At 39.0% G+C, this 17,209-nt stretch overlaps 1 protein-coding gene across 2 annotated transcripts in view; it reads right to left on the bottom strand.

Annotated features, from left to right (window-relative positions):
• WDFY4 (WDFY family member 4) overlaps positions 1 to 17,209 on the bottom strand; it is a 598,790-nt gene that overhangs the window by 491,771 nt on the left and 89,810 nt on the right. For both annotated transcript variants that reach the window (XM_053692180.1, XM_053692181.1), the window contains exon 13: positions 3,174 to 3,267. In XM_053692180.1, the coding sequence (XP_053548155.1) occupies positions 3,174 to 3,267 (94 nt within the window). The remainder of the gene's footprint in view (positions 1 to 3,173; positions 3,268 to 17,209) is intronic.

The following is a 17,209-nucleotide window of genomic DNA, read 5'->3' as shown; positions in this document are numbered from 1 at the left end:
GGAACCAATCCCACCTTTCTGCCTCCCATCCAGGAGAAGCCCCAAGTTTGAAAACATAGAGTCCATAACAGGACGACAGAGAGGATACTTTTGAGGAAGAAGAAGCAGTCAAGTAAGAAGCAGACCACAAAAGCAACCCCCAGACAGAGGGCATGCTCCAGGCAACCTAAGTCACCGCACCTGCACACAGGACCCTAAAAAGGGGAACACAAACCTCAATCGAGGCACCCCAAGAAGAAGAGTATAACCTCAGAACCCAAAGGAAGAGTAAACTCTCTTCTGAAATCAATGGGGCCAGTTGAAGGAAAATCTATACCCTAGCAGACTAAGACTAACAGGATAGACTCAACAAAGCTCACACATCCAGAGGAGACTGAACGCAGATCCATAGACCGCTCGGCCATCCTGACCTGCAGACCCACAGCCAGCTGGACCAACCCAGCCTCAGGGATCCAAAACAGGTACAGTAACGAGTGTAAGGATAGCACAGCCATCCCCACAGAGTACAAGTACAACCCGACTCTGAAAACAGACAACAAGGCCATAGACCTAAGGATCTATCAAAATAAAGGCCCAACAAGTCTGCTTGGAGCCAACAAGACCCCCGGGGGAACCAATCCCACCTTTCTACCTCCCATCCAGGAGAAGCCCCAAGCAAGGACTCCATCTCCATAGGGAGGAGAATATCCCCTAAAGAAAAGGGATGATGCCGCAAGAGCAACAACTGTTCTCAAGGCCCGGCGGCACCGGCTAATGGGAAGAGAAATTCCCAACACAGATGTCCTAGAAAAGGACCCCCTACAAGTAGCTTGAAGCAGAGGCACAGCCAACCCATTTGCCTGTAGAGCAGGGAATCCACGAGAACACTGACAAGCTAACCAGGGGAATGCAACCCTAAGGTGCATCAGAAATTGGACATCCAACGCCAGCAGCTGGGTATGAACCAACCACTCTTAAGGCTCAAGCCACACGGCTAACCATCAGAGGACAAGGGTCACTCTGTGGCAAAGAGTAAAAAATACTACGAAATCCTGGCCAACCATGACCAGGTTAGGTAGATGGATCAAGGACATAGCCCCAGTTCCCACTACAGTGGAACCCCCCGACCAGCCCTGAGAACCAAGATTCCAAAACCACCCAGACTGGGTAGGTAAAAAGGCCAAGCGAAGCTTCAGCAACTGGAAGTCTCAGGGAGAAAAACAGGTCCGGGTATCCAATAGTTCAGACAAACCTTACCCTAGAACTAAACACCCCAACTGGCCAAAAAACCAGACACAAGGGTATGGATGCATATCCAGAAAATCCAGATAGCGAGAAAATGCGAAAACCCCGACCAAAGGAAGGGACCACCCCTAGCTAAAGTCCAACGGTAAGCAAGGCTAGTAGTCATATGAAGATACTTCTCAGAGCCTCAGGACGACCAAGGGATACCTTGAGGTCAAAAAATCCTACTAACAGGACTCAGTGACGTGCGGTGAAGTCAGAGGCTGGTAAGGCACAGCTATTGCTACCCTGATAGTTTTACATCTCATCTGTGGTCCGTTCCTATTTTACAGTGTTAGGTTATCCTGAAGCAACCACAAACAGTTCTCACACAAGTAAACTGGTATCTGTTTGTCATTGTAGTATAAAGTTTACGGGGGCCACACGTAGATAGCAGTAATCACATTAAGATGAACTACTGGGACATGAAGAAATGGATAAAGGATACAATTTTAAACAACTTTCCAATTTACTGTTATCTAGTTTTCTCCATTCTCTTGGTATCCTTTGTTGAAAAACATACCTTGGAAGACTGCACATATATGCCTCTTGTCATTGGTTCACCTAATGTGTTCAGGAAGCTCAGAAGTGCATTGCTGCACCTTCAATAAAGGATACCAAGAAAATGAAGCAAATTTGATTATATAAGTAAAATGGATAGTTGATAAAATTGTATGCTCTATCTGAATCATGACAGAAAAAAACTTGGGTGTTATGTCCCTTTATCTTATTACTATCACTTACGGACAGAGTCCACAACACTATTTCAAGTGTGTTTCTAAAGTTGTTGTAAATGTCACTGTTTTATTTTTATGTGTGAGATTTTGTGTATTGGGCACTTAACATAACTATAGATATTAGTGCAGGAACAGCCACTAATGAAATGCTGCAACAATGCTTAAAGGGACACTGAACCCAAATTTTTTCTTTCGTGATTCAGATAGAGCATGCAATTTTAAGCAACTTTCTAATTTACTCCTATTATCAATTTTTCTTTGTTCTAAGCTTTTTTTTCAGACTCTGGACAGCACTTTTCTATTGGTGGATGAATTTATCCACCAATCAGCAAGAACAACTCAGGTTGTTCACCAAAAATGGGCATCTAAACTTACATTCTTGCATTTCAAATAAAGATACCAAGAGAATGATTTTTTTTTTATAATAGGAGTAAATTAGAAAGTTGCTTAAAATGTCATGCTCTGTCTGAATCACAAAAGAAAAAATTTGGGTTCAGTGTCCCTTTAATGCAATCAGCAGCTAGTTCCCAGTAGTGTATTGTTGCTCCTGAGCATACCTAAATATGATTTTCAACAAAGGATACAAAAAGAACAAAGCAAATGAGATAATGTAAGTAAAATGGAAAGTTGTTTAAATTTGCATTCTCTTTCTAAATAATGAATAAAAAAATGAAGGTTGCATGTCCCTTTATTTAATAACAAACTCAACCACCACTTGAATTTTTGGATAAGCCAATCTGGGCATGAGTCTGCAGATAACAATAATTGTGATAGTATAAAGTGCATTGTTTTGCAGTTTGTTTGGTTTTTTTTGCAGGAAAATATATGTAGCAGGGTTAGCCTTGCGAAGTCAGTAAGGTGCATTTCCAGTTCTGAGAGCTAGAAAAGTCACAATCTTCAGAGCTAAATTAAATTATTGCAAAGCTGTTTTACTATACATAAAAAAATAACAATAAAATGTCAAGGTGTTTATAAACATTTAAAATAATCTTATAAAAATTGTCTTCTTTTCATTCACTCTGGGGAATACAGAATCTTTTTTAAAACCACAATTTGTATAATATGTTCATTTTCTGCTCTCACTTATTTATATTAAACTGCTGCCATCTAGTGAAAGAAAAGCAGAATATTTATGGAGTTGTTCTGGTATCATCAGCTGTACTTGTTCCATACCTTAGGATCCTCAGCACTATATACATTCTGAACCAGAGTGATGATAACGCACAGCGCTCCTGGTTCTATAGTGAGAATTTCATCTTCTGGACACCTGAAAAAAACACAATGTGATGAGTGGCAATTTTGAAGTGGTCATCATTTGTAAGTAGTGTACTGACCCATCAAAAAAACTTTTCAAGAAGCATTTAGCACAATTTTTAAAAACGTTCTAATAAAAAAAAAATTGACAAATTTAAAAAAGATTTTGTCTTCTTTAACTAAAATAAATATTTAAATATTTAGGTTTTAGTGCATACTCCGCTTCATAGCTAGTTTTCTCGGTATCCTTTGTTGAAAAGGCACATCTAAGAGCAGCAATGAACTACTTGGAGCCTGCAGGTGAGTGGTGGCTATATGCATTTGTCTGTTTCTATTGGCTCACCATATGTTTTCAGCCAGGTCCAAGTAGTGCATTGTTTCTCTAGAGCTGACTTTAATTATGTGTTTAGCCCGTTTTGAACATTAATAAATTAAAGCATTTTCGTTTGTAAATTGTATGTCTATTTAAGACCTTAAATAAAATAAAAACACCATAGCACCTACACTGGGGATAAAGCAAGCCTTCCCCATTTTTTTTTTTATTTTTTTTAAAGGGATGGAAAACCCAATTTTTTTCATTTCATGAGTCACATAGAGCAGTGATTTTCAGCCTTTTTTTGCCGCGGCACACCACCATCCCAAAATTTTACAAAATCACACATTGTAGCCAGAGGCGTAACTAGAAACCACAGGGCCCAGGTGCAAGAATCTAAGAAGGGGCCCCCCCATCGCCCCTCCCCCCTCCAAAAAAAAAGGTGAATTTAATACATTTTTTTTTTTTTTTTACATTTAACACAGAAAAAAAATGTGAATCAGATTACATGTCTGCAAAAGGAGGTACCCTGTGCCCACAGTCTGTGAGATGGTCTGACCCCCTATTACTGTATATATATATATATATATATATATATATAGTGACACTATTTAACCCCCCAGTACTGTATATAGTAAGTTAGTGACATAGGGGGGTAGTTATCAACGTGTCATCTTTCCTGCCTTCGCCGGCCCAATACGCCCGCCTAAGCTCGCCTCACATCGCCACCGCGGACCTGAAAAAATTCGCCTAAGTTATCAAGTAAAGCTGTCAAAAAGCCGCGGGGCGATGAGCAGCGGACTGTGAGAGTTATCACTCATCCGATCTCGCTGCTTTTCGGCTGTTTGACAGCTTTCTTGCTAGCCTGTCACTAAGCACTCACACTAAACTACACTGTTCTACCCCCTATACCGGTGCCCCCGGAGCCCCCCGCAACTAAATAAAGTTACTAACCCCTAAACCGCCGCTCCTAGACCCCGCCGCAAGTCTTATAAATGTATTAACCCCTAAACCGCCGCTCCCGGACACCGCTGCCACCTACATTATACCTAGTAACCCCTATCCTGCCCCCCCTACCCTATCCTGCCCCCCCTATACCGTCGCCCTCTATAATAAAGTTATTAACCCCTATCCTGCTGATCCCGCACCTCGCCGCAAATAAATAAATAGTTTAACCCCTAAACCGCCGCTCCCTGAATCCGCCGCAACCTATATTAAATTTATTAACCCCTATCCTGCCCCCCACTACACCGCCGCCACTGTAATAAAATTATTAACCCCTAAACCTAAGTCTAACACTAACCCTAACACCCCCCTAACTTAAATATTAATTAAATAAATCTAAATAATATTTCTATTATTAACTAAGTTAATCCTATTTAAAACTAAATACTTACCTATAAAATAAACCCTAATATAGCTACAATATAAATAATAATCATATTGTAGCTATCTTAGGATTTATATTTATTTTACAGGTAACTTTGTATTTATTTTAGCTAGTTAGAATAGTTATTAAATAGTTATTAACTATTTAATAACTACCTAGCTAAAATAAATACAAAATTACCTGTAAAATAAATCCTAACCTAAGTTACAATTAAACCTAACACTACACTATCATTAAATAAATTAAATAAATTAACTACAATTAACTACATACTACTTCATAAAAAGGGCAGTAGAGAAGAATCTGGCAACTACAGGCCAGTTAGTTTAACTTCAGTAGTAGGGAAATTAATGGAAAGCCTCTTAAAGGAAAGAATTATGACTTACATAAAGACAAACAATTTAGAGGACCAAAATCAGCATGGTTTTACTTCAGGGAGATCATGTCAGACTAATCTAATTGACTTCTTTGATTATGTAACAAAAGTATTAGACAAGGGAGGAGCAGTTGATGTAGCATATCTAGATTTCAGCAAAGCATTTGACACCGTCCCACACAATAAACTTATTCACAAACTATATCTCCTTGGTCTAGATTCAAAAATTGTGAACTGGGTGGAATGCTGGCTTAAGGACAGAAAACAAAGTGTCTTAGTAAATGGAGTTCATTCAGCAGAGGGGGCTGTTACTAGTGGTGTTCCTCAGGGGTCAGTTCTGGGGCCTGTTTTGTTTAACATATTTATCTGCGATATCAGCAAAGGGCTACAGGGGAAAGTATGTCTCTTTGCAGATGATACAAAAATTTGCAACAGAGTGGATGTTCCAGGGGGGGTAGACAAAATGAGAAGTGATATACAACAATTGGAGGATTGGACAAACGACTGGGATCTAAAGTTTAACACAGCAAAGTGTAAAATAATGCATTTAGGGAAGAAAAATCCAAATGTTAATTACAGACTCAATGACACTTTACTGACTGTTACAGACGAGGAACAGGACTTGGGAATTATTATTTCAGATGATTTAAAACTTAGTAAACAATGTAGTAAGGCAGCGAGTAAGGCTAGCAGAATGCTTGGATGTATTGGTAGAGGTATTTGCAGCAGAAATAGTAAGGTTCTTATGCCACTTTATAGATCATTAGTTAGGCCTCATCTTGAGTATTGTGTGCAGTTCTGGAGGCCATATCTTCAGAAGGATATTAACAAACTTGAATCTGTGCAAAGGAGGGCTACCAAAATGGTACATGGTCTAAAAAATAAAACTTACCAGGATAGGCTCAATGACCTAAATATGTATAGCTTAGAGGAGAGAAGGGAAAGAGGTGATATGATAGCAACTTTCAAGTACATTAAAGGGTTTAGTAAAACTGAGGCTGTGGGTATTTTACATAAAATGGAAAATTCAAGAACAAGGGGTCATGAGCTCAAGCTAAAGGGTAGTAGATTCAGGAGTAATTTGAGGAAGCACTTCTTTACAGAAAGAGTGATTGATTTATGGAATAAACTTCCTCAAGAGGTAGTAGCAACAAACACTGTGGGGGACTTTAAAAATGCATGGGACAAGCATAGGGCTATCCTACGAACTAGATAAGTTTATACTGTTAGGTAAGGTGGGGCAGACTTGCTGGGCCTATGGCTCTTATCTGCCGTCAATATCTATGTTTCTATTAAATACAATTACATAAAATAACTAAAGTACAAAAAATAAAAAAAGCTAAGTTACAAAAAATAAAAAAAATAAGTTACAAACATTTAAAAAAATATTACAAAAATTTTAAGCTACTTACACCTAATCTAAGCCCCCTAATAAAATAACAAACCCCCCCAAAATAAAAAAATGCCCTACCCTATTCTACATTAAAAAAGTTCAAAGCTCTTTTACCTTACCAGCCCTTAAAAGGGCCTTTTGTGGGGGCATGCCCCAAAGAATTCAGCTCTTTTGCCTGTAAAAGAAAAATACAACCCCCCCAACATTAAAACCCACCACCCACATACCCCTAATCTAACCCAAACCCCCCTTAAAATAACCTAACACTAATCCCCTGAAGATCATCCTACCTTTAGTCGTCTTCACTCAGCCGAGCCACCGATGGAACTGAAGAGGACATCAGGCCCGGCAGAAGTGATCATCCAAGGGGCGCTGAAGAAATCTTCCATCTGATGAAGTGATCCTCCAAGCGGCGCTGAAGAAATCTTCCATCCGGTCGATGTCATCTTCCAAGAGGCGCTGAAGAAGTCTTCTATCCGGGCGAGGTCATCTTCGAAGCCGGGTCTTGAATCTTCATCCCGCCGACGAGGAACATCCTTCTTTCCCGACGGACTACCGACGAATGAAGGCTCCTTTAATGTAGAATCCTATCAGCCAATCGGAATTGAAGGGACGCCATCTTGGATGACGTCCCTTAAAGGAGCCTTCATTCGTCGGTAGTCCGTTGGGAAAGAAGGATGTTCTGCGTCGGCGGGATGAAGATTCAAGACCCGGCTTCGAAGATGACCTTGCCCGGATAGAAGACTTCTTCAGTGCCTCTTGGAAGATGACATCGCCCGGATGGAAGATTTCTTCAGCGCCGCTTGGCGGATCACTTCATCGGATGGAAGATTTCTTCAGCGCCCCTTGGATGATCACTTCTGCCGGTCCGGATGTCCTCTTCAGTTCCATCGGTGGCTCGGCTGAGTGAAGACGACTAAAGGTAAGATGATCTTCAGGGGATTAGTGTTAGGTTATTTTAAGGGGGGTTTGGGTTAGATTAGGGGTATGTGGGTGGTGGGTTTTAATGTTGGGGGGGGTTGTATTTTTCTTTTACAGGCAAAAGAGCTGAATTCTTTGGGGCATGCCCCCACAAAAGGCCCTTTTAAGGGCTGGTAAGGTAAAAGAGCTTTGAACTTTTTTAATGTAGAATAGGGTAGGGCATTTTTTTATTTTGGGGGGGGTTTGTTATTTTATTAGGGGGCTTAGATTAGGTGTAAGTAGCTTAAAATTGTAATATTTTTTTAAATGTTTGTAACTTATTTTTTTTATTTTTTGTAACTTAGCTTTTTTATTTTTTGTACTTTAGTTAGTTTATGTAATTGTATTTAATTGTAGTTATTTGTAGTTAATTTATTTAATTTATTTAATGATAGTGTAGTGTTAGGTTTAATTGTAACTTAGGTTAGGATTTATTTTACAGGTAATTTTGTATTTCTTTTAGCTAGGTAGTTATTAAATAGTTAATAACTATTTAATAACTATTCTAACTAGCTAAAATAAATACAAAGTTACCTGTAAAATAAATATAAATCCTAAAATAGCTACAATGTAATTATTTATTATATTGTAGCTATCTTAGGGTTTATTTTACAGGTAAGTATTTAGTTTTAAATAGGAATAATTTATTAAAGTATAGTGTAGTGTTAGGTGTAATTGTAACTTAGGTTAGTTTTTAGTTTACAGGTACATTTCTCTTTATTTTAGCTAGGTAAGCTATTAAATAGTTAATAACTATTTAATAGCTATTGTACCTAGTTAAAATAAATTGAAAGGTAACTGTAAAATAAAAATAAATCCTAAAATAGCTACAATATAATTATTATTTATATTGTAGCTATATTAGGGTTTATTTTAAAGGTAAGTATTTAGTTTTAAATAGGATTAATTTAGTTCATAATAGAAATATGATTTAGATTTATTTAATTAATATTTAAGTTAGGGGGGTGTTAGGGTTAGTGTTAGACTTAGGTTTAGGGGTTAATAAATTTATTACAGTGGCAGCGGTGTAGTGGGGGTCAGGATAGGGGTTAATAAATGTATTATAGGTGGCGACGGTGTAGGGGGGCAGATTAGGGGTAATAAATTTAATATAGGTTGCGGCAGGGTCAGGGAGCGGCGGTTTAGGGGTTAAACTATTTATTTATTTGCGGTGAGGTGCAGGATCAGCAGGATAGGGGTTAATAACTTTATTATAGGGGGGGCAGGATAAGGGGTTACTAGGTATCATGTAGGTGGCGGTGGGCTCCGGGAGCGGTGGTTTAGGGGTTAATATGTATAGAGTAGCTTGCGGTGGGCTCCGTGAGCGGCGGTTTAGGGGTTAATCATTTTATTTAGTTGCGGCGGTGTAGGGGGGGAGAGATTAGAGGTGTTTAGACTCGGGGTACATGTTAGGGTGTTAGGTGTAGACAGCTCCCATAGAAATCAATGGGATGTCTGGCAGCAGCGAACTTGTACTTTCGCTATGGTCAAACTCCCATTGATTCCTATGGGATCCGCCTCCTCCAGGGTGGCGGTTTGAAAACCAGGTACGCTGGGCCGTAAAAGTGCAGAGCGTACCTGCTAGTTTTTTTGATAACTAGCAAAAGTAGTCAGATTGTGCCGCACTTGTGTGCGGAACATCTGGAGTGACGTAAGAATCGATCTGTGTCAGACTGAGTCCGGCGGATCGAAGTTTACGTCACAAAATTCTACTTTTGCCGAATAAGCCTCGCTACAAATACGCTGCGGAATTCCAGCGTATTTGAGGTTGACGGCTTGATAACTACCCCCCATAGTCTGTAATCTGCCGGTGAGATGGCTGGCCTGACCCTACCCGCCCAGTACTTTATAAAGTGACCACAGTAGTCAGTGACATGGTCCACCCCCCATACTGTATATAGTGGTACTGTATAGTGACACTGTTTACCCCCTACCCCCCTATACTGTAGTAATAAGGTCTGTAATTTGCTGGTTCCACAAACATACACATACATGCATAAATACACACACAGTCACATACATACACACACACACACCCTACACACACACATAAACACCAATGGATAAAACAGAAACACTAACCCCTGTAGTCATGTCACACTCACATGATATCAGTGCAGGCAGTGGTAGGTTAACGTTTTTTATTAAAAAAAATATATATAAAAAATATATTTTTTTTTTTTAAGCTGGGCCCCCACCCTCAGGGGCCCAGTCGCACCTGCGACCTCTGCACCCCCTGTAGTTTCATCCCTGATTGTAGCTGAATACAGTATATATATATATATATATATATATATATATATATATATATATATATATATATACTGTATATGAACAATTTAGTAATTTTTTGTCAATTCAATTAAATTAATCTTTATTAGCATGACAGTCACAACAACTGTATTGCCAAAGCTAGAGGCACAATAATAATCAAAATATCTCTGAGAACAAAACCTGTATCAACAACAAAACAGCAACAAGTGCATGACTGGTACACTGCAAAATAAAATATATAGAGAAACCCACTGTGCACATATCAGTGCCAGGCAAATCAGAAACAGAGTCAAAGAAAGGCTAGCAGACTGCAGTTCTGGTATATGATGAATACTTTACATTAGGAATATAACAATATTCTAAAATCCAGAATTACATTTCACATTTAAAGGACACAACATTTAACTACACCGAGTATAGTAACAGAAATTAAATTAAATGTGCAAAGTTAAAAAAAATCCAGCATTTACCTTGCAGGGACAGGACTACACCCAAGACATGCCAGATACCCCAGGATCCTGAGCGCCTCATCCTGCAGGGGGCAGTTGTGCCCAGGGTAGGGACTGATCATTAACACAAAGCCAACTCCATGCTCCCAAAACTAAGTCAGCAAAAAGCCAAAGCATGTGAGCAAATAGGATTCCCTTAGTCTGGGCAGACTGGGTGAAAATCAAGGGTGGGGGCAACCACTGGATAGAGCTGGGTAGTTGCACCCCATAAGCTAAACACCAGTGGCCATGCAGGCCCCTTTAAGCCACAGACAAAGTTTGTATGTGTGTTAAAGGGGTCTGCATGGCCACTGGTGTTTAGTTTATGGGGTGCAAATACCCTTCTCCAGCCAGTGGTTGCCCCCACCCTTGATTTTCACCCAGTCTGCCCAGTCTAAGGGAAGCCTACAATCTGTTCATGTGCTTTGGCTCTTTGTCAAACATCAGCTCTCCTTTTACTGTAGTTTCTCGGCACGTCACATGTCAACAACAGATTTTAGATGGGATCTCTGGTTTTGACCGCTGGCGACCCTTTGTCACCAACATTCTTGCAGACACATCTTTAATATCATGCAACATCCACTCAGATCACACAATAGCAATGAAGTCGCTTAGTTTGCCACATACCTGCATCAAAGCAGGCTCTGGCCCTGCTGCAGCACTGTCATCCATATACTACTCGTTTTAGACCAGACAGTACCTATAAGCTGTCACCATGGTAACTTGGTGCAGCTCAGCGAGAGCAGGCGGAGGATAACTTTGTTTTTAACTTCGGATTGGAAAAGGTTGCGGTTGTTATGGGAGCACTCATAGAAGTAAAGGAAGGTGCTGAATTATTATAGGTGGCTTTTGTATTTGAATCTTCGTGCAAAGGCAATACATTCTCAGGTCTCTGTAACCTTGTGTTTGTCAATGGCTCCTCCTGCAGGCACCGCACAGAGACTCTCTGCCCCCATTAAATGAAAGCCTGTGCAGTCACTTAATGCGGGCAGAGGGTCTCGGTGCTGGTGCCTGCAGGAGGAGACATTGACAAACACAAGGTTACAGAGACCTGAGAATGTATTGCATGGGTAGCCGTGTGCTGTGGTAGGGGGGAAGGCTGCATTCCTATGCTGCGCAATGTTCGCCACAATGACTGATCATCTCATTCAAAATAAAAAAATGGCCCAGAGTAAAAAACAAAAAAAAGCAACAATTTAAAATAAATATGTCACACTGTTGTCAGTCTGCCACGGTACACCTGAGGATCACACCGAGGCACACTGGTTGAAAATCACTGACATAGAGCATGCAATTTTAGGCAACTTTCTAATTTACTCCTATTATAATTTTTTCTTCATTCTCTTGCTATCTTTACTTGAAAAAGCAGGAATGTAAGCACATTTAGCTACCAATCAGTAGGTGCTACCCAAGTTCTGAACCAAAAACGGGCCGGCTCCTATGCTTAAATTCCTGCTTTTTTCAAATAAAGATAGCAAGAGAATGAAGACAAATTTATAATAGAGTTAATTAGAAAGTTGCTTAAAATTGCATGTTCTGTCTGAATCATGAAAGAAAAAAAATGTGTTTTGTGTCCCTTTTATTCTTTTCTAATTTACTCCTGAAGAATTTTAGTCCCAGTTACTAACTTGAATTTGTGGCATTCCTTTTTTTATTTATTAAAAACAATTCTCTATGATTAATTAACAAAAAATGCACATATACAAACCTGCTAATTTACAAATAAGCTGGGAGAAATATACAGTTTTGCGTGATATTGGCTATTGGATATTGATATTGGAAAATCCCAGTAGATCAGCAGTTTTTTAAATACTCAGACCAGCCCGTCTGGTACCAACAACCATGCTACTTTCAAAGTCACTTAAATCCCCTTTCTTCCCCATTCTGATGCTCAGTTTCAACTTCAGCAACTCATCATCACCATGTCTAGATGCCTAAATGCATTAAGTTGCGGCCATGTGATTGGCTTATTAGCAATCTGTGTTACCAAGCAATTGAACAGGTTTACCTAATAAAATGGCCGGGGGGGTGGGTGTGCGGGTGTGCGGGTGTGTGTGTGTGTGTGTGTGTGTGTGTATATATATATATATATATATATATATATATATATATATATACAGTATATATAATATATATATTTTAATAAAGATGATCCAGAGATATCTTCTAATTAGCGTTATACAGATATGCTGCATAACTTTCAATATGCAATATTTATTTAACTTATGGTGAGTAAAGAAAAGGAAACCAGAGATCTTGCTTTGGCTCAATACAGTGATAGAAAGAAAAAAAAGGCAGATCATGTATATCTCATTTGCATATCTTGCCAAGGGCTTGATGTTCAAAACCTCTCTGCTCAGGTGAGATGATCTAAAATGATCCTCCAGCACTGTGAGCACTAGTGAAATTTTCAAAAGGTAGATTTTGGTATACTTCTCCAAGGGGTGTTAACTGCATTTCTGTATGTGAAGGAGACAAGCCCATTTGCAATATATCAATGCATGACATGAGAATTCTGCTGCATTCACATTTGTGATTTGTCCTGACACTCTACTTTACACTCCAGATTAACTTTTATTACATTTAAACTTTGCACTTTCTATTTTGTATACAGCAGTGTATTCAGGATTGTGATTTTACAAATTCTGATAATGCTGCTACAGTTTCTGTGTAACTTTAACAAATGACTCTCATACTTTGTATATTTATGTGCATATTTTACAAATTACATTGCCCTTTGTATTTCTTCTATTTAAATTAAAACTGAAAAACTGTCAGCTTCAGGTTCCCAGAGAGCTTCGTTACTTTTTATGGGCCAAATTTCAAAGGGGCTGAACTCACTGTATTTTCTAAGAAAAGGGTAGGAACCTGGAAGGACCAGAGAGATGAGAGATGCCGTCCATAGAAAGTAATTAAGCTCTCTGGGATATAAAACTTCACATGGCAGAGAGAAGGTAACTAGAGAACACCTAGGGCTGATATAAAGGGGCCTATCTATCAAGCTCCATAACACAAGTTATGGAGCAGCAGTCACAAAGACTGCTGCTCCATAAACCTGTCCGCCTGCTCTGAGCAGGCGGACAGGAATCGCCACAATTCAACCCGATCGAGTACAATCGGATTGATTGACACCCCCTGATGGCGGCCCATTGGCCGCGAGTCTGCAGGGGGCGGAGTTGCACCAGCAGCTCTTGTGAGCTGCTGGTGCAATGCTGAATACGGAGAGCGTATTGCTCTCCGCATTCAGCGATGTCTTGCAGACCTGATCCACATTGTCATTGTTAAATTGGCCTCAAAGGGTCAGTTTGAATCAATTACAAATTGAACTGAAATGTTTTTACTACAATTTATCTTGCTTTTGTCTATATTTTAGTATATTTTACTTTTCTGTTGGTTAAAACATTTGTATTGTGTACAGAATGTGACTGATGTGACCGTTTTTCTTTTTTCTTCTCTTTTTATTGTTAGTTATAAGTTATATATAAAAATAACTACTGTATGAGCTACTGAAATATTTGTAATATCATTTCCATATGCATTATGTAAAACTGTATTATATGACATATACTAATAAAAGCGATTTCAACAAAACATTTGTATCGTGAATATTAAAGGGACAGTCAACACCAGAATTTTTGTTGTTTAAAAAGAAAGATAATCCCTTTTATTACCCATTCCCCAGTTTTGCATAACCAACACAGTTATAATAATACACGTTTTACCTCTGTAATTATCTTGTATCTAAGCTTCTGCTGACTGCCCCTTATTTCAGTTCTTTTGACAGACATGCAGTTTAGCCAATCAGTGCTCACTCCTAGGTCACTTTACGTGCATGAGCTCAATGTTATCTATATGAAACATGTGAACTAATGCCCTCTAGTGGTCAAAATGTATTCAGATTAGAGGCAGTCTTCAAGGTCTAAGAATTTAGCATATGAACCTCCTAGTTTTAGCTTTCAACTAAGAATACCAAGAGAACAAAGCAAATTTGGTGATAAAAGTAAATTGGGAAGTTGTTTAAAATTGCATGCCCTATTTAAAACATTAAAGTTTTTTTTGGACTTGACTGTCCCTTTAAGCTTCACCCGCATACAGCTGTCGAGAAAAAACTGTGAGATGAGCTTGTTTAAAATGCTTACAAAAAGTAATTTGCTTCAAATATACCCTGGGAACTCCCCTGCCTTGTCCCTCACACTTTCTAAAACTGTCAGTTTTAGTTTTACAATGGAGCAAATACAAAACGCAATGTAATTTGTAAAAAACTAGAAATATACAAAGTATGATCCTAATTTGTTAAAGAATTTGTAAAATCACTGATAGATCTAAATCTAAATGTATTAAAATATAAAAGAACAAATGCAAAGCTTAAATGCAAAAATACTGAAAGGACCCAATCTGAAATGTATAGTAATATAAAATACAAAGCACAAAGTGTAACAACACTCTCATAGCATGCAGTGCTATATTGCACTGGACTTATGAAGGGGGGGGTGGGGGGGGTGTGGGGTGTGTGGGGTGTGTGGTGTGTGTGTGTGTGGGGGGGGTGTGGGGGTGTGGGGGAGTGTGGGGGAGTGTGTGTGTGTGTGTGTGTGTGTGTGTGTGTGTGTGTGTGTGTGTGTGTGTGTGTGTGTGTGTGTGTGTGTGTGTGTGTGTGTGTGTGTGTGTGTGTGTGTGAAGTAAACCAGAGAGCTCTAAGTAAAATATGCAAATTCTTGCTTTGACTAAACTAAACACATTCATGGGGAAAAAGGGTCAGATAATATATATCTAATTTGCATATCTTACCCAGAGTTATCTGGTTCACTTGTATCTCACCATAAATTAAATGAATATTGCACTGGAAATAAGCTACAGTTAGCTAATATTTAAACCTTCTGCTGAACTAAACTTATCAGCTAGAAATTAGTGATGCTCTGTGAGACATTTTGGCCATGAATTTCCCTACAATATAAGTTGTGTTTATATGATTATCAGTACAAAAAATGACTTTTCTTCCATCTTTCTCCTATGTTTCAGCATTTAATTCATATTTATTGTTAATTTATGTACCTATATAGAGTATCACAAGAAAGCCCTGTTTCTCTGTAACAAAAAATGCGTATGGTTGACCTTAACATACTTAGCTTCTGCTTAGAAGTAAATTATCTTTTTTATTGGTATGGGATAAAATTACAGTGTAATCCCTCAAGAACACAGAATAACTATATTTTATCTCTCATATTGTAGTCATTTAGCCTTCTGTGAGTACATCTAAAAAAAAAGTATTCACTAGATAAATATGCAAACATTAAATCAGCATAAAAAGCTAAATTTATGTTTACCAAATAAATTAATTTCTTTTATGAGTCATTTTGTTTGGGAATATTCCCATCCAGACCTCTAGGAGGAGGCAAAAGAAACCCCAACACACCAGAGCTTTAAATGCCTTCTACTTCACACGATCCTCAGTCATACATATAGCTAAGTAGTTGATGAAAAAAGAAAAGCAGGAAAGATAAAGTGGGACAAAGAATTTCAAGACATGTACTGGCTCCCCCTGACCAAAAAAGAAAGGGAAGGGCTTGTTGACCTTTACTATTATGAAATAAATTATCAGTTAAGCATAAATATTATTTAGGCACTACAGCCCAAAAGACTCACTAGAGAATCCCAAGACCTGGCCCAATACTGAGGCAACTTGTGGTTCAAATGAGAAGCCATGAGATCTATCTCTGGCAAACCCCAATGTCTCACAATTTGGTTGAAAACATCCTAATTCAGAGACCATTCCCCTGGGTGAAGAGACTGGTAACTCATAAAGTCTGCCTCCCAATTGTTCACACACGTAATGTGGATGGTAGAAATCATGCAATGATGGCGCTCTGCCCAACTGATAATTTTGGACACGTTCCTTATCGATAAGAAACTGCAAGGTTTTTCCCTGATGTTTGACATTAGAAACTGCCGTGACATTGTCTGACTGTAATCTCAGAAAAGATTCATGTCTGTGGTCGGGCCAAATCTGGAGAGCCCTGAAAATTGCACAATTTCAGAATATTTATTAGTAACCTCTTCTTCTGAGGAGACCAAACTTCCTGCGCTTTTTTAAGTCCCCCAGACTGCACCACAACCTAACATAAAGCATATGTGGAGATTACAATCCCCACTGGTTGAAAAGAAAAAAAAAGGCTTCTGAACCAAGGACTGTTGAGTCTGCCACCAAGTCAAGGAATGTTTTGACTTGTGATCAAAACAAATCCTCTGAGACAGATACTCATGGTCCCCATTCAATTGTTGCAGCATCTGCAATTGGAGGGCTGGAGATTAAATCTGGCAAATGGAACTGCATCTGAGGCAGCCACCATGAGACCCACAACTTCCATGCACTAAGCAACGGAAGGAAGATGATTCAGTTGCTGAAGTGCCCAGGCTTGTTACAGCTTCAGTTTGCACTTATCTGTCAGAGATAAAAACATAGTCACAGAATAATCGATTATGAACCCCAGAAATGACACAAGTGTCTGAGGAGTTAATGAGCTATTTGAAAGATTTATTTTTTAAACGTGACTCTGAAGCAACTGAAGAACCATCTGGGTATGAGACACAGCCAGATTATAAGGAGCCTGAACCAGAATGTGCTCCAAGTAAGGAACTACAGAAATTCCTTGAGCTTGAACTACAGACAACAGAGCTCCTAGTACTTTGTAAAAACTCTGGGACCAAATGGGAGGGCCACAAACTAAAAAATGTTGTCTAGAAAAGCAAATCTCAGGAACTTGACA

Source organism: Bombina bombina, chromosome 9 (genome assembly GCF_027579735.1).
Source record: "Bombina bombina isolate aBomBom1 chromosome 9, aBomBom1.pri, whole genome shotgun sequence".
In the NCBI taxonomy this organism is placed as follows: Eukaryota; Metazoa; Chordata; class Amphibia; order Anura; family Bombinatoridae; genus Bombina; species Bombina bombina.
The sequence above is the reverse complement of the archived record's forward strand: the minus strand, read 5'-3'. Positions and strand labels throughout refer to the sequence as shown.